This window comes from Prenolepis imparis, unplaced genomic scaffold, assembly GCF_030444845.1.
Source record: "Prenolepis imparis isolate NDT839.2.m4 unplaced genomic scaffold, iyPreImpa1.0 SCAF_7, whole genome shotgun sequence".
NCBI lineage: Eukaryota > Metazoa > Arthropoda > Insecta > Hymenoptera > Formicidae > Prenolepis > Prenolepis imparis.
Window position 1 is genome coordinate 1,358,952 of NW_028141165.1, and position 20,161 is coordinate 1,379,112.

General features: G+C 33.7%; 3 protein-coding genes across 6 annotated transcripts; 2 read left to right on the forward strand and 1 right to left on the reverse strand.

Annotated features, from left to right (window-relative positions):
* The first annotated feature begins 15 nt into the window (after positions 1–15).
* LOC145938584 (zinc finger FYVE domain-containing protein 1) lies at positions 16–4,643 on the forward strand. 3 transcript variants are annotated; one of them, XM_083042320.1, is made up of 7 exons: positions 16–114; positions 1,278–1,763; positions 1,849–2,115; positions 2,225–2,597; positions 2,717–2,975; positions 3,053–3,506; positions 3,596–4,643. In XM_083042320.1, exons 2-7 carry the CDS (start codon positions 1,298–1,300, stop codon positions 3,808–3,810), a joined length of 2,034 nt encoding a protein of 677 aa, XP_082898446.1. In that variant the 5' UTR covers positions 16–114; positions 1,278–1,297; the 3' UTR covers positions 3,811–4,643. The 3 variants fall into 3 exon arrangements, with proteins under 3 accessions (XP_082898446.1, XP_082898445.1, XP_082898444.1); XM_083042319.1 differs by lacking the exon at positions 16–114 and adding an exon at positions 559–1,198; XM_083042318.1 differs by lacking the exon at positions 16–114 and adding an exon at positions 559–1,101.
* Positions 4,644–6,267: 1,624 nt separating this feature from the next.
* Positions 6,268–15,353, forward strand: LOC145938107 (uncharacterized). Of its 2 annotated transcripts, none has more exons than XM_083041497.1 (6): positions 6,268–6,407; positions 8,790–9,211; positions 9,315–9,748; positions 9,830–10,145; positions 10,368–10,473; positions 10,570–15,353. In XM_083041497.1, the coding sequence occupies exons 1-6, from the start codon at positions 6,283–6,285 to the stop codon at positions 10,859–10,861; spliced, it is 1,695 nt and encodes a 564-aa protein (XP_082897623.1). In that variant the 5' UTR covers positions 6,268–6,282; the 3' UTR covers positions 10,862–15,353. The 2 variants fall into 2 exon arrangements, with proteins under 2 accessions (XP_082897623.1, XP_082897624.1); XM_083041498.1 differs by having other exon boundaries at positions 9,842–10,145.
* Positions 15,354–15,562: 209 nt separating this feature from the next.
* Positions 15,563–19,473, reverse strand: Bora (aurora kinase A activator-like protein bora). The gene is given in 7 exon segments (XM_083041500.1): positions 15,563–16,173; positions 16,176–16,633; positions 17,694–17,901; positions 18,037–18,231; positions 18,312–18,397; positions 18,470–18,758; positions 18,873–19,473. Coding segments are annotated over 7 exon segments (1,569 nt in total). The 5' UTR covers positions 19,179–19,473; the 3' UTR covers positions 15,563–16,146.
* Positions 19,474–20,161: the final 688 nt, after the last annotated feature.

Here is a 20,161-nt window from a genome sequence, read left to right on the forward strand (position 1 = left end):
CCATAGAGAGTGCTGAATAATTATACACGTGTTTGCAAAACACGCGTCCTTTACCAGAGATCTACCTTTATGTAGATATGTATCTACTTTATTTCGTGCGTAAATGATAAAAATGTAAGTATACTAATTTTATTTCAAAGCAATCTTGCGTTATTCTTTATTTTTACACCGTTTCAAGCGTAAAGTGCATGTTAATTTTTTGTATTTTACATCACCAATCAGCGAATTCATCTTGACAGAGTCCACCAAATTCTTTGCATCCTTTTCTAAAAATTTATTAGTCAGTCATTCTCTAATATATATATGTCAATTTTATTATATCATTGCTCTCCTTCTCCCCTCATCTTTTACATATATATACACATACGTATATATCTGTATAATTATCGCATTATTTGCATTTTAACTAGATAAGATATTGCATGAATTTTCGATGTCGAGAAAATTGCATTTCATCAATTATTCTATAGATTTAGATGAATCAGCTGATTCTTTTCTCCTTTATAAAAATTACAATTATAATTATATAAACTCGTGAATTGATTTTTTAAAATTAAAATAGATTTACTTTGACAAAAATATCTTTTATTAAATATTAGATATGCGACACACATTCTCTCGTCGAGTGAAAATGTACAAATTTGCGTGACTTTCGAGCACACCCTGTATAGCCGGATGTATATATTGTTGTTGGCGCGCGCACGACACGGGCATTTTCGGGTAAAAGCGCTTATTGCGCTTTAAATCAGCTTTAAATGCGACAATTGCGTTGGACGATATATCTCGGGAGTGTTTTTCCAAGTTTCAAAATTAACCGTCAATGCGTGTCATCGTCACGCCTAATTGATTAGTCGGATGACTCGGATGTGACTCGATAATGTCGGTCAGATCCAAATCCGGCGACTTGGATATACAATCCTATAATGGCGATGTGATGGGCGCGCGTCGATTTTCCTGAGTCACGATTCCAAATTTCCGTCAATTCCTCGCGAATCCTTGGCGAGTTTAGGTTACACCCTATCGATTCACCTGCCGATCGTTCCAGGCGACGATGCTGGGTGCTCGCTGAATTGTCATCGAGTTTATAGTACTCGTATACAGGTGAGGGAGAGAGAGAGAGGGAGAGAGAGAGAGAGAAGGAGAGAAGAGCACATTGTATTTACGTCGCAATTGCGGTCGCGTTTATTCCGCTATTTCGGTATTAACTTAATTTGTTTATCATGAAAATGTTAGCGTTAAAGAAACCGAGGTATTCAAGGTATTAATTTATTTTCAAGGAACGATTCGTGTATGCAGCATGAACACATTGTGGCAACCCTGGCAACCACTTCAGACAGAACCGACAGCTCCTGCTATAATGAAGAGCCTAGACAGTAGTTTGGATGACTTTGATAAGTTGTCCGAATTTAATCCCAAGCTATATTTTGTAGAGAAGAACACCCTGATGGACTCTTGCACAAAGTGTCACAACAAAACAAGTAACAAGAGTTTCTTGTTACTGAATGGACAGGAGAATCTGCAGGTCTCCGATGCTGAGGAGTTTCTGAAAAAATTAAACTGTGTCAAAGAGGACACTAAAGTGAAAGTGGTTTCGATATTTGGAAATACGGGTGATGGCAAAAGTCATACCATGAATCAAGTATTTTTCAAGGGCGAGGAGATTTTTCAAACATCAAACGAGCAGGATTGTTGCACGTTAGGCGTTTGGGCGGCATTTGATCCAATTCTGAATGTTATTTGCTTGGATACGGAAGGTTTACAAGGTACGATACATCTTATGTTATTATTCAAGTTGTAAAGTTAATCTTTCGTACTCTGAATTCAACAAGTAATATTGTTCATACTTAGGTGTTACGAATTGTGAAAACAAGCATACAAGAATGTTACTCAAAGTACTTGCAGTATCCGATATTGTAATTTATGAAATCTACTCGGAAAGGCTGAATAGGGACTTGTTTACATTTCTGGGTGCTGCGTCCCGTGCTTACAGTCATTATTTCAAAGCTGCTTTACAAGCGATAGGGCAGCAAGAAGGAGTCTCCAACTCATTGAGTACACTTGGACCGAATATTATAGTGCTGCATGGAACTAGGCACACCATACCTTTGACCAACAGTACATATTGCCACTCTCTCAAAATTACAGTAATTTCAAACTAAGAATTCCATTACAAATATAAATTACAATCCCATTCATAATATAATGTATCTCGATTCCTTTGTAGATGGATCAGAAAGTGCGGAAGACATCTTGAGAGCTAGATTTGCGCAAATGAGCCTTGAAATCGATGCCTTTAACTCTATCAAATATGTTGGTCTGCAAGTGGTAAATGATGCAACGGATTACGAACAGTTGCGATCCGCGATTGAGACCGAATTGAACAATACGACAGTTCGTTCAGCTAGAAAGGCGCATCTAGTGTATAACACGCTTAAGAGTTTGAACGATCAGTTCTCTAACGAGACAGAAAATTTGTCCAACACTCTATTCCCACATCAGTACTTCACTTGCCCCATTAAGTGTCTGAGTTGTGGTAGTGGATGTAACAATAGTATGGGACACCTTCGTGAAGGAAAATCACACAGTAGTAATATCAGGTTGGTTTTTTCAGATACTAATTTTTTTTAATGCTTTTTTTTTTTTACTGTATTCAATTATTGCATTCAATTATTGATTTTTTAACTCCTATTAATTTTGATGTTTATTGCAACGATAGGTGTAAATTCCAATGTCAGTATGAAAACTCGATATACATATGCAAAAGATGTTATAGAAATGGAAATGAAATTGAAGTGACCAGACAGTATCAAGAGGAAGATCAGTATAGCTGGTATAGCTTCGCCAAAAATGCTTGGTCGGGATACGTTATAAACTGTCCACATTGCGGAGAAATATACAGAAGCAGACAATACTGGTACGGCAATAATCCGGAGGATGTTGCTATACGCAAGAAGATCACGCACGTATGGAATACGGTAAATATCGAGAAGAGAGAGAGAGAGAATTTTTATATTTTTGACTTTGCAAATTAATCTCATATATTCTCTTTCAGACAAATCGCTCTATAGCATCTCAAAATACGGCGCAACGGGTTATCGATAGCGTTTCGTACATCACCGAAGCGGTGACGAACGTCTCTCTGCAGCCTACGAAAGCGATAAAAGCCTGGGCCGCGGATCAGGTGGCGCCGTCGTATTGGCGACCAAACAGCGAGATAAAATACTGCTATCAATGCAAAGTCCTGTTCAGTCCGACAGATGACAAGCACCATTGTCGCGATTGCGGGAAGGGTTTCTGCACTCAGTGTTCGTCAAAAACGAAATGCGTGCCCCACAGAAATTGGTATACGCCCGTTCGAGTCTGCGACACGTGCTTCGAGAAGGAAACTGTTAATTGTTCCAGCGACGATTCCCTCGAACCCGTCGAGGACGTCGGTGTGCGAAAAGTGACGGAACACGTGGTGTCAACGCTCAACGTCGTCGGAACTGTTTTGAGTTACTCCAAATGTAAGTAAAAACGTTTTATCAGATATGTTTTGTATCCGTATAATTATTTTCACTCCGGAATAAACTGATAAAATTTTCCATTTACGTAGCGTTTATAAAAGACTCCGTTCGACCGTCTTATTGGACACCTGATTCGGAGGTTGTCAGCTGTTGCGTATGCGAGCGAAAATTTTCCGATACGCTTCTTTTACATCACTGCAGAGCTTGCGGACGCGGGGTGTGTCAAGAATGTTCGCAACATCGTAAACCAGTACCTCACAGAGGCTGGGAAAACCCTGTTAGAGTTTGCAATGCCTGCGTCTGAAATTGACTGAAAGTATTCTCAGAAGATAGGATCCTAAAATATAGATCTCGGAGGAATCCTGGAGGTTTGCAAAATGAAATAAACGCTTATCTCTTACACACAATCACTTTTGTAAGATGTACAAAAGCTATGTATTGATTTAATTGTGATTATAGAATGTATATCTTACAATTAGATTTACTTGGTTAAAGATTTACAATTAACCATTAGTAACATACAATAAAAATTTTAATTTTTTTAAACATGAAAATTTCTTTAGCACTTTAATTTTAAACATTTAGTATTTTTACCTAACGTAATATACAAATTATTTTTTTAGTTTTAATATTAAATATAAAAAAAATTTAATATTAAATATATTCTTAGTGTATAAAAAAAATTTTTAATATTAAATATAAACATTTTTTTTCTGAGTAATTTTTTATTATTTATATATTTTTATATACATTGGATATATAAACATTCTAAAAATATGATTTGAGATTGGTATTAAAATTTTTTTTAAAACAGGAAAATCTTAACAGAAAAGCTGAAAACCTTGCTTTAATTTAGCATTTGTAATTAAAACATGATAATGATAATTGAAAATCATATGATTTTTAACGTGTAACTGTACAGAATGTATGATTATGCCATGATGATAATTGTTATTGTATTTAAAAAGTAACTTCAACTCTTATTGCAGATGTACACTACGTTTTTTCAATACAATTTTATACATCTACGAAAGAGAAACATAGATTAAAATTATATTTATGAAAATGTTTGTGAAGCACATGTATTACTAAAAATTTGTATGTTAAGATATGAAAAAAATTGTATACACACATTAATGATTGTATATATGTACAATATTTTCTGATCTTCTGTTCTTTTAAGAAGAGCAAATCTTTAAGAAGATATTGTCTATGAAAAGTGTAAATCTTGTGGCTGTGACAATTGTTAAATATCGATAAAGCATTTGAAGACTTGTATTTATAGGATTGCGGGAATGCGTGTAACGCGTGGATTATGTGAATCTTTCAAACGTGGAAATTGTTAATTTTATTTTATTCTGTACAATACAATAAGTAGCTAAAAATAAAGCTTGAGTTTTCAAAATAAATCGCTACTTTATCTTTCTTATTAAAAAAGTATATTAATTTTTTTTACAAAAATATATAAAATTAAATATATATTTATAAGATAACAATTTCTCAAAATGAATCAAAAATTAAAAATGTCGAAAAGAAATTAAAATTTTTAAATGTCTAATTTTGAAAATGTAAAACCTTAAACAAAGGTATAAATTCTTTATTATTATTAACAAGTTTAGAATTCTAAAAAGATATGAAATCAGTATACTAAATATGTGCTAGAATCCTTCGAAGAGAATACTTTTATATGTAAATTTTTTACACTTATGCTTTTGCGTATTGTTATTTATATATTTCTTAAAATTTATGTTTTGAAAAGTTTATAACATTTATGCCAATATGTTTAAAAATGTGTTTTTGCAGAAGACCGATTATATATATAATAGTTATCATTGGATTCATTTATTGAATATGTCTTTGTTTTATTTTATATCTGAAAGAATAATTTTTTAATTAAAATATTTAAAAATATATAATATATTTTTAATATATAATATATTTATATAATTATATATAAATATATAATTAAAAAAAATATATTTTTTTAATGCAAAAAAATTAAAACATTTTTAAATATATACATAAAAGTGTCGAATCATAATTGATCAACTTGGATAACGATGCCGCGAATTCCATACGAGTCTCGAAATCCGATCCCTTCCCCTAAGGACGGTTAAGGACGGTTAAGGACAGTCCCGTCCAACGTGGCTCCACGTTTGTGTATTCGCGGGCGACACGTGAAATCGCGACTATCTCGAATCGCGATACGCGTGATACTTCAGACTTCTTCAGATACTTGTCGACGGGCAGCACGTGATGACGTCAGAGAACATGGCGTCTCAATCAGCTGGATGTTGTGTAGAGTGTGCCCTGCGATGCCCGTCTTTAGAAAACTAACGGAGACCACCGTCTGTCCGTCGAGATACGTGAGTGTTCAGTTTCTCCCGAGATCGCCGCGCGTACCGATCGTTTGTTTAACGTAGAAAAGGAAGAGAAGGAGGAGGAGTCGTCCCCTAAAGAGCTAGCGAGCGAAGCGAAGCATCAGGCGGCGAGAAAAGCGGTGACGCGGTGACGCGAAATGTCGCGTTTAGCCGACAGCGACGACGACGACGTGACGGTGAGGTTTCTCCTTCGTCTCCGTGAGAGCCGGACCAATCTGTCGTTTCGCTCCAATATTTCGCTCCATCATTTCTCGAGAGATTATTCATTACGCCTCGCGTCTCCGAAGAGGGAGAGGAAAAATCGCGATCGGTGAAAGAATTCTCGGATTTTAATCTTATGTAATTTCCTTCTCTCTCGTAGTGCGTGTCGTAATTTTTTCTTTCTTTTGCAACACATGTTGACGATCTACGAGGACGACGAGGACGACGAGGACGACGAGGACGACGAGATACCGCGTGTGCGTGTGTGGCATATCGAGTGTGATGCCGTGGCCATTTTCGCGTGTTTGCCCCTCGCAAAGTATTTCGTAATCATTATCAGCTCCATATTTGAATTCAACAAGTAATGCGGGTCGCCACGCTTGCTCGCGCGACGAGCCGACGTCCACGTCGCGATCCGAGGATTTTGACAACAACCGCGCGGAAATTTCGACCAGTTGCGATTTTTCCGCGATCGTAACCGAAGGGGGAGGGGAAAAAAAAATCCAGCTCCACGTCGGAGACACAAATAATTGTTGGTTCGCGCTCGAGATTCGCATCGTCCAACTATACCTAAAATTATACCAGTCTCGATCTCGAGTTTTCCGAGGAAGACCGAGAGAGAGAAAGAGTTGAGCAAGTGTGTGCACACGATATACATTTAACTCCTGTCAATGAACGGGTGTATCCGGGTACCGACTTTCAATCTTAAAAACGTCTCCGCCTTTTCTCCGTCCAGAAACAAAATCTAACGAGAAAGAATGTTAAGAATGCCCAGCAGCTGCTGTAAAGAAATTGTCGCGGTGCAATGTGTCGAAAACACGCAGTTAGTGTACTCTGGTACATGAAAAATTCCTGCATTGACAGAAGGGTTTAAAGAGCCAGCGATCCAAGTAACGCGATAACCTGGATCCCGGATGGATTTCGTCGTCGCGATTCGGTCTGACCGATTTATTCTTAATCTGCCTCGCAATAAGGCTCGAGAATCTTGTGACAGACGCCATTGGTCCGTCGAAATTCCTCCGCGAACACGCAGAGTTGATAGAGAAAGAAATGAAATAAAAACCTCGCGAGAAATTCCGCGCCGTCAGGAGGTGACGTTTCTTTCCGCGAGAGAGATAAAAAATTCCCCCTGGAAAAAAAAAATTCGAAATCTCGAAGATGCGCGTTCTCCGCGTGATAGTTGCGCGGCCATTTTGTCGCTTATATACGCATGTATATGTATGCATATCGGTGAATAAACAATCGCCATTGGCATCGAGGTGCTACGCGAGCGCGACAAACATGCGCGGAGATTTCAATTTCGATACCACCAGCGCGTGTCTGCCACGCTCCTTTATAATGTCCTATCTTTCTCTCTCTCTATCTCCGTCTCTCCCTCTTTGCGTTTCTCGCGCGCCGCACTCCGAAAATAGAAAAGCGGCCGGGCCCTTATTTCTTGTCGTTTTCGCGAGGATTTTTTTTCACGCCGTAACACGATATATTGTATAACGCGCTCTCTCTTTCTCTCCCTTTATCTGTCTCCCCTCGTCGTCTCTCACGCGCTCTCTCATCCATGTCGCGAGAATGATTGGCGATTTATGAATCATTCTTTAAGGTTGTACATGACTTTACGGTTGTATATATGTCAGGTGTCTTGAGAGGTAGTGAAAAAAAAAAAAATTACAGATTGTTCTAACATTGTATTTTCAAAAGTTGAAAAGTAAAAGAATTTTGTTCACGACGATTCGCAACGTGGAACAAAAGTTATTTCAGTAAGAGCCAAACAAAAATAGAATTACTATTTTTTATAAGTACTTCAAGTAATTAAGATTTATTTCTCTTTGATTAGTTTCTCTTTGTAATAATAATTAAGGTATATATTGACACCCAAAATTTTCCAAATTTTATTCTTTGTCAATGATATTATAAAAATCAGCAAATAATATTATTATAAATTAAAAATATATTATTATTTAATTGTTTTATTTATATGTTTATTTTTATCCAGAAATTATTAATATTTTCAGTCACTTTTTACAGGATTTGTACAGCCAAATACAACCTTAAAGCAAGAGAAAGAAAGAGAGATTACTTTTTTTTATGAATAAGTGATATAGTTCAAAACTACAAAGTTTTTTTAATAGACAGATATTAATAAATTTCTCTTAACAGCAAATTTCCTTAATATTATAAAAGCGCATATCAAAATCTGATTTACTTTAATCAATTCAAGTGACAATTTTTGTTCACAATAAAATTTTTCATAATTTGAACTATATAATTTGTCGTTCCTAATAATCGTTATTTATACACATACACACCCCATTTGTATTATATTTTAAAAATTCAAATCCTAATCCATCTCAATCAACAGTCCATTTTTCTGTCTCTTGAAACTTTATCTTATAAATATTTTACATATAATTATAATACACAATATAAATACTATATACAGTAAAAGAAAATTTAAATTTGTATTCTACATTTCAAAATTAAAATTTATAATTTGAATGCAAGTTATGTAGATATTTTTGTCATGATATTTCATTCATGCCTCACACACACACACACACACACACACACACACACACAAACAGATCAGAAAACGATTATAATAACAAATAGAGATAATTATAACTTAAAATTTTTTAAAATTTGTGTTTTTATGAGATATTTAAGAGATATTCAAGCAGAAGAAATAAAAAGGGAATTATGTTTGCAGTGACCAAAAGACTCTATGCAACATGCCACCAGATAGGCCAGATGCATCAGGTATTGAAACTGATATAGAACTGAACTCTACTCAGGATTATAATTTTGAAAAAACAGCTTATACAATGAATGACAAGGAGAAGGAAAACGCCAGCGTGCTGGCCGACACAAATTCAACAAACAAATGTCAGAGCGAAATTTCTAGATGTGAAAAAACTGAAAAAAACATCGAAAAAAATAATCAGTCGGATGATGAATTAACATCTCTCAGTTGGCTGCATCAACAGAATTTACTTAAGGGTTTAGACATTTCAAACCCATCCAAAGACATGAAGCACGAAAATATGCTAAATAATAATATCTGCGACGATGTGGCAGATTTTTCCGAAAACACAAATTCTATATCAAGCTTGGATGATAGTTTCTGTCCAGGTAAAAATATATTGTACCGTATTGTATCTTCTTGCAACACTTTTTCTTCTTTCCTTTCTCCTCCATTAATTGTATCCCCTTTTTTTACTATGTTTTACGATAGAGAGTAATGGAAAAACTAATACCGTAACGCTGAACGGAAGTGGACAAAACTATCAGCACTCTACCAAGAATTGTCAAAAATCGATGCAAGTATTTCAGGAATCTGCGAAGAGTCACTGCAATACTTCGCCAAGTAATCAAACGAAGATTTCTTTGAGCAACAATAATTTGCCAATGTCTAATCGCAACAAGCATCCTACCCATATACCATATGATCCTCATTTGCACAGAAATAGTAAACCGCCGTATTCATTTTCCTGCCTTATATTTATGGCCATCGAGGATAGTCCTGTAAAGGCGCTACCCGTCAAGGAAGTTTACGCGTGGATTCTAGATCACTTTCCATACTTTAGGAACGCTCCCACCGGATGGAAGAATTCCGTCAGACACAATCTCAGCCTTAACAAGTGTTTTCGGAAAGTGGAGAAGGCTCCGGTAAGTTATTTATACCTTGGTATAATTGTTTCTTAAAAAAAAAAAAAAAAAAAAAAAGATTGTATTGTACGCTTATCATAGTCTTTTATTCAGAATTTAGGCAAGGGATCGTTATGGATGGTGGATGCACAATATCGTCCGAATCTGATACAAGCGTTATCTCGCGCTCCTTTCCCGTCACCTACGACTCAGAATCTGTCCTCGTCGGAAAAACCATCTAGAAAGTGCGCGAATACGCGCCTCCCGGATCCGGTTCTCTTTCCATATTTATCCAAAAGACTGGCGTCCAGCAATATCAGCGACAGCGCGGAAACAGAGATAGATAGCGATGTTGATGCAGCGGCAGCTGCTATGCTTTCTTTCAAACACGGACCTATCATTTTAAATCACAATAAAGGTATTGGATACATTGAAAAAATATATTTATAATGTATAACATATGCAAAATATAATAGATTCATTATTATTGCATTTTATTAGTTAGACAAGAAAAAATAGCAAAGATGTAGTACTAGAGATATATATATATATATATATATATATATATATATATATATTCATTTATATAGCTCTCCTCTATATATATGCGTTAATGTAATAATCAATAATTTCAACGCAGATCGTAAACGAAAATTACCGGAATCTGAAAAGTTGGTGCCTGTGATTACCAGGAGTTCTAGCGAGGACCATACTTATAGTTGTATTACCTCGATAAAATTGGGAAGGTAAAAGATACATTAATTTTGCGCGTATAATCAACGTCGAAATTTACATAAATAGATGAATTCTCTATCGTTTTTTTTTTCTTATTTCCCTCACAGCAAACATTCGAGCAAAGAAGAACTGAATGTAGATTTTGACGAGCAGAGAAAAATTGCGGAAGGTGCGGACGCGCTTTTGAATTTGGCCGGTGTTAGTACAGCGTTAAATCACAGTAGAGCACAACATCATCCGGCAACGCAAGACATTAATCCGGCGCCGAAAGCAGAAGGTAATTCAAAACCAAAAAGACGCTCCGCCACGAGCGATTACTCAAACACTTCTGAGAAGAGGCGTAAAAGATGGCGAGAATGGGGAGAGGGTAATCGATATCTAAAGCAGATTAGGGGTTAACGTCAACAAATTTTGTTACATTTCGTAAAATGTATGTAGCATCGTCGAGAGAGCTTTCCATTTCCACTTGTGCGCGCGACAAGTGGAAAACATTTGAAAATGAATTCTATCCTCGTCTTAGTGACAAAAGGGAACGCTTTTTCGTTTTATAGTATTGTCTGTAAATTCTTCATTTACGCCACGTGGCAATAATTTTTATGAAAATCTCTTTGTCTGACCGAGTCGATTTTCTCATCGCGTAAACATACAAAATTGCGCAATTGTAAATTCTTCCATAATTTCTAGTTTTTGCTAGAATGGAGAGGAGAGGGTTGTTGAATGCATTTTGAAATGATTGGTGTGGTTGCTCAGGGTTTACAACATGCTATATGCCAAAATACATTCGGTAGCACTAAACAACAAGCAATAATAGAGATGTAGCGTTAAAGAGATACTTTTTAAACACACTGTTGAAACATGATACACGATCGAATAGCTCGTGAAATATCAATGAAAGAAATTATTATTACATAACTAGAGAGAGAGAGAGAGAGAGAGAGAGAGAGAGAGAGAAAGAGAGAGAGAGAGTAAGTAACGGTAATTACATTTTAAAACTGTTGCGAGACGATTATACATATTAAGTCATAGAGAGTTTAATTAATGATAGAGTCCTATATCAGTTTTTCTTTTTTGTAGATATGTATAGAGGCGCGTAAAATTAGCACATCTACGTCAAGTTTGTCGCGAGAATAACGAGACTGATTTGTTTTTCAAATTGCGAAATGATAAAATACGAAAGTAACGAATCACTTTGAATCACCCGGTGTTACCATATTTCATTTAAAATAAAAAAAAAAATTAGTCTGGTTATTTTCGCGACGAACCTATATTCGAGAGAGATAGAGAAATTGATAATATATTTAAAAAAAATTATACGCATATATACATTTCTATGTATATGTGTATGTATATATATATATATTTAATTGTATGTATATGTGCATGTATATGCAGATGTGTACACATTGCACGCATTAACATAACTGACACATACTCATTCATGTATATACAATGGAACTCCTCTATTTTCGACATATAGCTTCCCTATTCTTGACTTTTCCTTCGACCTTCACTCGTTTATTTCATAGCACGCGAGTAGAATAAAAATGTCGCTGTGCATGCAATCGCGTACAAATCTGTGTTCATAATTTCCACTAGTCACTTTTATTTTACACATTTAAATATATGGTTCAAGAAGTAGCTCGAGAGGGCGAATATAAGAATATATACATTCAATTTATAAAGAATTTTAACTGGTTGGGAATAGAGGAGTTCTGTATATACATACAAGGTACTCCTAAATTTGTTCATAGAAATAACATAAATGTGTGAAAAACTGAGCGACGGAAAAATTTATGCCTCTGTTAAAAATGTGCCGAAACTTTTGTTCACCCGAAACGAAGCGCTTTTTGTATTCGGAAATCTCTTAAAATGTTGGTAAAATACAATTAATGAAAAAAATTATGCATTGACAAAAAGACTGAACGCTAAAGGATATTCGTTGATTTTTCTCTTTTCCATGAATTATTCACTCCTTCGGTTTCGTATATTGCCAGAGTTAACGAGATTCTGTCATAATTATATCGTAGATCTCTCTTATCGTGAAATTTATTGTATCTCTGTAATTCAAACATTGCTCGCTAATTTAAGAAGCGTACACTTTTTTTTTACGTGCTTCAATTTTTCCGTCATGACGTTTTTTCACGCGCGAGAAAAATTGGGAGAATCCGACATGTCAATCATCGTGTGCACTGTTGCACATTCGACATATGTGCCACACACACACACACACACATACACACAAACACACCCAGATGCATTATCAAAAAATGAAAAGTAGAAAAAAGAAAAGAAAAAAATCAGAAAAAATATTGAAATGCGCGTTTTGAACGTAATTTTGAAAACGAGAAGGAAATTTTATTATTTCACGTCTTTTTCTACTCTCTTTGTGGCTTTCATGATGATTTTTGGACATTGTTGTACATATGTAGACCTTCTAATGTATCCACAGACCAGTTTTGGTATTCAGTTAGAGATTGAATATATATATATGTATAATGATTGAATATATGATTGATAATAATAATATTGATCGGGGGATGAAGACGAGAAAAATAGCAGAGACACAACCTATTTTTATAAAAACTGTAACACTGTAAGAAGGAAGAGAGAGAGAGAGAGAGGGGTTTTATATATATATACATATATATATAATACCATGTAATTGTAAGATATATGTACTTGTGTTACAAAGAAAATGCGAGCGAAAGAGAGAGAGAGGGAGAGAAAGTAATTAGGCAAACTGGTCTTGTATACATTAATATGTAGTCCTATATAGAGAGAATATATATTTTTACAGGGCGCTGCCCGCGTGATAAAGGCTCTTCCTAATAATTCGCTGGTACGCAATTTATTAGCTTAAAAATATCACTATAAAGTATAAATATTAGTAATTTGAAATGGAGAACACACACACACTGTGTTGTGTTGTAGCGCAACCTGATCGATTTCTACATATCACGATGCACGATGATGAAGCGTGTCCTAGAAATTCTTTTTATTTTTTTCTCTTTCGTAGATGCGTTTTATTTTTGTCGCCTCGAAACACACATGCGGAATTACTTATAACGATCCTCCGATAGAATCCTTAATCGTCGATATCGTAGAATGTTAGTCTCGTTTGCACGATTGCATGTTTCATACGTAGAATACCAAATAGTATTTGGTAGAAAATACTATCAGAATAATAGTATAATTTAAATCATAAATTAAGACTTTCGCAAAACACATTCAGCAGTACAATTTTCTTCTGTAAAAATATATCTCTGTTAAGGGTGAAAAAGAGTTCGATTTTGCGAACGAGAGATACTTTTTCAGGAGAATTTAAAAAAAAAACACAAACTTGAACTTTGACAGGATGCGCTACATCAAATATTTAATGTGATTGTAGTTGGTCAGCTACACACTAGAAAAATTTGATCGAAAGGTGCAAGAAAGAATGCCACGTGTGCTCAACATAAATATAATAATCAAATTGAAAAATTTATTTAAAACAAATTAGAAAGAATTAAAAAATTTACTTCCAAAACTTGATCTATCCTGGCTTAAAATTATTATATTCGATATATATATGCTTTTATGTTATATGTATTAACAATATTCTGCTCAATATAGTATTGTAAACTTTACACAGTCGCGTAAGCAATCTATTTTTGTTGCTTTTATAAAATTTTATTTTATTGTTATTACCTGTTAGTGTATATTGGAAGGATCAAACTACGATTTTATCGCTGTTATATACTTTATTGTATTTGAAGTTTTAGAGAATTCTATAATTTATGTTTAGCGAAAGAAAAGTGTTATCTACTTTAAATAATATTATTAATCGATTGGCATTCTTGCTCACACCTTAAGCGAATACTCTAATTGGAGAAATCGATTTAAAAAAAAATAAACAAACAAAAGCTGGCATCTCTTCAAATAGATATGAAAATTAACGTTATAGCCTGACGATTTGTTAATATTCTCTTAGTCTAGCGTTTGTTTGCTACGACTGAAGATCTGTTCTTCCACGTAGAGTTAATTCTAAATTAATCGGCCGTAGAGAGAGATTGGGGATGCCACATTCATCGTCATCATAATACATACACAGTAGCTAATCGATATATTTATAAAATGTAGATTATAAAATCGATTAGTCGTTATAATGTAAAGCAATACACCAGTTAATCCTGACATTGGGCGAAATACTCTAGTCAGCCGGTTTTCGTAGGTGGAATGGGCTTATGTGCAATGCGTTAATCGCGGAGTCAGGACGAAGGATCGAAATGATAGACTGTTACTTTATTAATTGCGTTATATAGAAAGTGAGAGAGAGAGAGAGAGAGAGCGAGAGAAAAAAAAGTATTAAGATTGCGCATATTAATGTATGCGTTATCATTAGCGCCGATTCATTAAACATCGCGATCGTGCTAAAGATTCACAAACTGATTATTCATTTCGAGTTATCATTTTATTCGGAGTGTGCTATTATTACGACCGGCTGACAAGCGAAGTCAACATAATGACAGATATATGACAGACACGAAAAGGAAGAACACTTATATATGGAGCAAAGCAGACTACGGGCGTGTCGTTGTAACTAGCCAGGGACAATCAAAAAGACATGATGCGTTTGATTTGCCTCCATTACATGACATCGTGCCAAATGCAGAATACTTTGAGTTTGGAAGATCAGATATGTTAATTTATATATAATTTATATATACACATATATATATCTACAGATTGTATATTATAAGAATTTTGTTGGCGTAATATATAATATTACATATATTATTATTATTATTATTATTATTATTATTATTATTATTATTATTACTCATTTTAGAATCATGCTGTAAAATGTTTGTTAAGTTTTTGATCTTGCTTATATATATAAATATATATAAATATGTGTATGTATATGTATATATATATATATATATATATATACATACACATATATATATTTTGAGTATATTTAATATTTTAGGCTGTAACCGCAAGAAAATTTTATCTAATGAAACAAATGAAGACAATTACAAGGTGTGTTAATTATTTCATTCAACATTTCTTTAATATAGTGCATATCGTGGACATAGTATAAACCTAAGATTGAAGATTCCCCATATTCACAATTCTTTATTAAAAAAGAAGATAAAACGTATCTAGTAATGCTTTCTCATTATCATTTTTATTTACGCATATGTGTGCATTTTTTGCAAGCGCATGTTCGTACTTAACTATTTATTTCACCTTTTTTTTTAGAAAAGGCCAGTAATTATGTTTATCTATTTATAGTAGATATATCTGTTTTTTCTTAGCAAAGCTATCGGGTAATTAGCTTTAAATCTTTTGTCAAAATAAAACAAATGTGATACATTATGTAAAAGTGTAAAAGTTTATTTTTAAAAAGAATTTATACAATATATATTACGAGATCTAAAAAATAGTTCAAAATTTAAAACATTTATGATAATTATATTATCTGACTATTCAATTGTAACGTATCATGCCAACATACGAAGAATATTAAACAAATTGCGATCTTTAAAAAAAAAAAATTTAGTTTGATTAATAAGAGACAAAATAAGGATATAAAAGTCATATGTACATCAGTGTCACATTTGTTATAATCAGTCATAAATATTGCAGCTTATTTTATCTAAATCTCAATATTAATTCAATTATCGTTCAATTCTTTTTCAATCCTTATTACATTTGGAAGGAGTGTGGAACTGAATACATTTTCTATATTCTCTCTCCAGGATAATTGAGTATTGTTATCCTTAGATGTTACTTGTCGTTCGTTCCAATGAGTTTTGTAATTTAGTAATATATTATTATAACTGTCCACTGTATGCGTACTATTCATACTGTAAGTTTGATAACCTGTGTCTTGAACTGAATTTGAAATACTTTGCTGATCAAACGTGCCAAACATTACGTTACTTTGTTTGTGACTCTCTTGCCTGGAACTTTCTATTTCAGTCATAATCTTTAAATCGATACCATTATTGTGCCCTTTATCATTAAATACATTGAAATTATTATTCATCTTAGTTGAATCTGTACATCTAGGCAATTCTTCCATATTAATAGAATCACATACATTTGTTTTATCATTATTTACAATTATTTTTTCATGATTGTCCTCAATACATTTCATGTTATTTTCATCAAAGGATGTATCTGAAACAATTTAAAAATAGTATTGTTATATAAAAATATGTATATATCTATATATTTTATTTGTTTGTGATAAATATTTGATTTAATTAAATGAAATAAATATTTATTATATTATAAAATCAGTACTGTAATATTAATGTACTGATATTTAGTATTGATTTAAAGAATATTTGCTTACAATTCTTTTTCTTTTAACAAAAGTTGTACTTTAATAATTCATTTTCTATGCACTTTGCTTATTTAACTGCTACTATTTTAAATTAAATTATTTGCACAAAAGAACATTTATACAAAATATTTCATAAAAAGATTTTCCATTCTAGACTTGAATCACAATTTCACAGAATTATTAATATATAATTATATAATAAACAATACAACATACATACATTAAAATATATTTTTTCTATTTTAAAACTGGACCAAAAATAATTTGTTAAAAATTTTAGTATTTCTCTAGAGTTAAATATAGAAGTTTTACACGATACATTTTTCCCACTTCAAAAACTGATATTAGAAATGACTTTAATTTACAGTAATTCTGATTTATAAAACTTTAAGGCTCCTGGCTCCTTTCCGACCATGTCGAAATCGTGACGTCAGAGGCGAGAAAATACACGCTAAAATTTCTTAGATGCCATTTCGAAATAAAAAAATATTTCGATGAAACAGCACTTCAGATGGCTTTAGCACACTCTTAAAAAACCCCGAAAACTATCCTTTCCCCTTTATAATCAATCAACAGCTGTAAAATGTAATATTATGAAGCCCAGTCCGTCTGGTCTTTGCACATGCGCAGTCATTCCGCATGTCAAAGTCTGATATCTCGATCATTTTACAGATGTTGATTGATTATAAAGGGAAAAGGATAGTTTTCGGGGGTTTTTAAGAGTGTGCTAAAGCCATCTTAAGTGCTGTTTAATCGAAATATCTTTTCATTAAAAAATGGCATCTAAGAATTTTCAGCGTGTGCTTTCTCGCCTCTGACGTCACAATCCAATATGGCCGCGGTGAGCACCCAGAAGCCTTAATATTGAGAAATATAAGAACAAATAATAACCATTAATCGAATTTTCACTTTTGTCCACAACTACGTTGTCTATACTCATATCCATTGCAAAGTCTAATCGAATAGCCGAACGAGAATAACGTGCAAGCTTTTCGTGCAACTCATTGCTCTCAGTAGTATGTATTGGTGACATGTCAGGTGGCGATACGCTTTTAGCTTTTACCGCAGACGACTTGTTATTTTGTCTAGTTTGCAGCCTCTGAAACATATCAATTTTAACAATAAACAACAAATTGCGAAAAAAAATCGAGTTAATTAACTTCATTTGTCAAGATACAAAAATAAACATTTTTATGTATAAAAAACTTATTCACAATTACTATGATTCATATACCTTTAACGGTGTGCCATGAACAAACATACTACCACTTTGAGGAGGACTACAAGATAATGTCATGGAATTACTCGTTTTAACCGGTGATAAGGATATAAAACTGTCATTATCGGTACACTCTTCATGATTGAAAAATAATTTTCTTCTCAGTGAATTATTACTTAAATTTACATCATCGCCATCTGTATTTTGTTCCTTTTGAAAACATAAGAATATTTTTATTGAAAGAGTCAATAATCAATATCAAAAGCTACGTTTAGCTATTATAGACCAACCTGAGTAAACGTGAAGAAAGGTTTCAAAGCCTCCTCGACATTTTGAGGTAAGTTAAAAGGCAAAGACAATACCGTCTGACTCCATACTGAAAATACAAAAATGCCAATAAAATTGATCAATCCTAAAATATCAATTTCACTGATATTTATTTCTTTACCATCTTTTCTCGACTTTGATAGGTTCTTGGTAGAATTGAAATCGTCCAGAGGTCTATCAGGAGTACTCAAGGACGATTTATTTTCCTTTTGTCTGACATTCCATGGACTAGGAATTATATGATTCTGCTTGAAGAACCGATCTATAGCAGCCTGGGCCTTTACCTCCAGTTCTGGATCCGGAGACTGTATCTGGTGCGCAAAAAATTCTTCGATCTTCGCCGGTTTTATACGCGCTAGTTCATCTACGTTCCATTTAAATCCCGGCGACTCTTGCATAGGACTCGATACCTACGTATTGTAACAAGAAACTCTCACATCATTTTAACCATTGGAGCATTTTAACTATCAGCAGAACATAAAATTAAAACAATTCGCAGATTCTTTGTAGACAGAATGATGAACCTTGGCGAATACAGTTGGACTGATCACAGGTAGATGCAGTCTATTAATCAGGTCGGGCTCGAACGGATTTTTAGTAATGAGCTTCCTCAGCTTGGACGGCGGAGTGATGTGACTGGGTAGGCCGGTGTAAGGTAAACATTGTCCTCCGTTATTTTGCTTGTGCGTCATTTCATGGGCTCGTCTCAACTGCATCTCGTTCCCACGTTTCACCGGGGGGGTCCTGTGCGCCCAGAGATCATTTATTAAAGGGCTATCGACTCTCACTCTCTGCGCCTTGTTGGGTGTACCGCATCTTGCTTGCTCCATAATACCCAGAAAGAGAGTTCTCTGATCCTATATAATGCAGAGATTCGTTGAAATTGCTCTGAAAATTCTTAAAAACACCGCGTCCTAGGACACCTCAAAACTTCAACGATCCTGTCTATTATTTCAGTCTACATGTATGACAACGATATCCTCCGCAATCGCCTATATTTACTGTATTATAAAAATCGTAATTTTTTACAAAGAAAATTACAAAATGAAAATGTAGTCCATCTTTCGAACATATGTTTGAATATTTATGTGAATCTTCAAATGCTAGTTACACATATGTCCGATCATGCTTCGGCTAGTTCCCTAGGGAGTTATGTTCAAAAATCTATTCATCGGGTAGCATTCAATTGACCAATCAGAACAAAGAAATTTTGGTTATTTCAGTAACTATTTTATCCCCAGAGTAAATTTTAGGGACATCTTCGCTCCTTTTATTTTAATTGGACAATCAAACGTCACTTTACTTGAAAGTTGGTATTTTTTATTTTATTTTTTTTTCACGCAAGCGCGGCATCGATGAAATATCTAATATAGAAATTATAGCATCTATAATATATAAATGTGAATATATTAATTATAATAATAATTTATCTTTAGGATTTATGTATTTTTACTCAAACATTTATGTACATGTATTTTAATATACTTGTAGAATCCACAAGCAATATTCTCTAAGAATTTTTTAAATTATATGAATAAATAATACATATAAAGAAATTGAAAAAGTATATAATATATAACATTTATAATACAAAAAAATTTGGTGCTAACATACTATAAGAAGCTGAACAATGTTTTGACTAGTATAATGCAAAATTATTAATTGTATTATTTAGTAACTCAGGTATTATATTAAAATGCAAATTAAAATATGTGAAAATAATTCCATAAAATAGCGTAACAAAATTTTTTTAAAAATAATTCGGATATAATTTTTAAATCAAATTGTGTGTTTATCTAACATAGAATCTTAT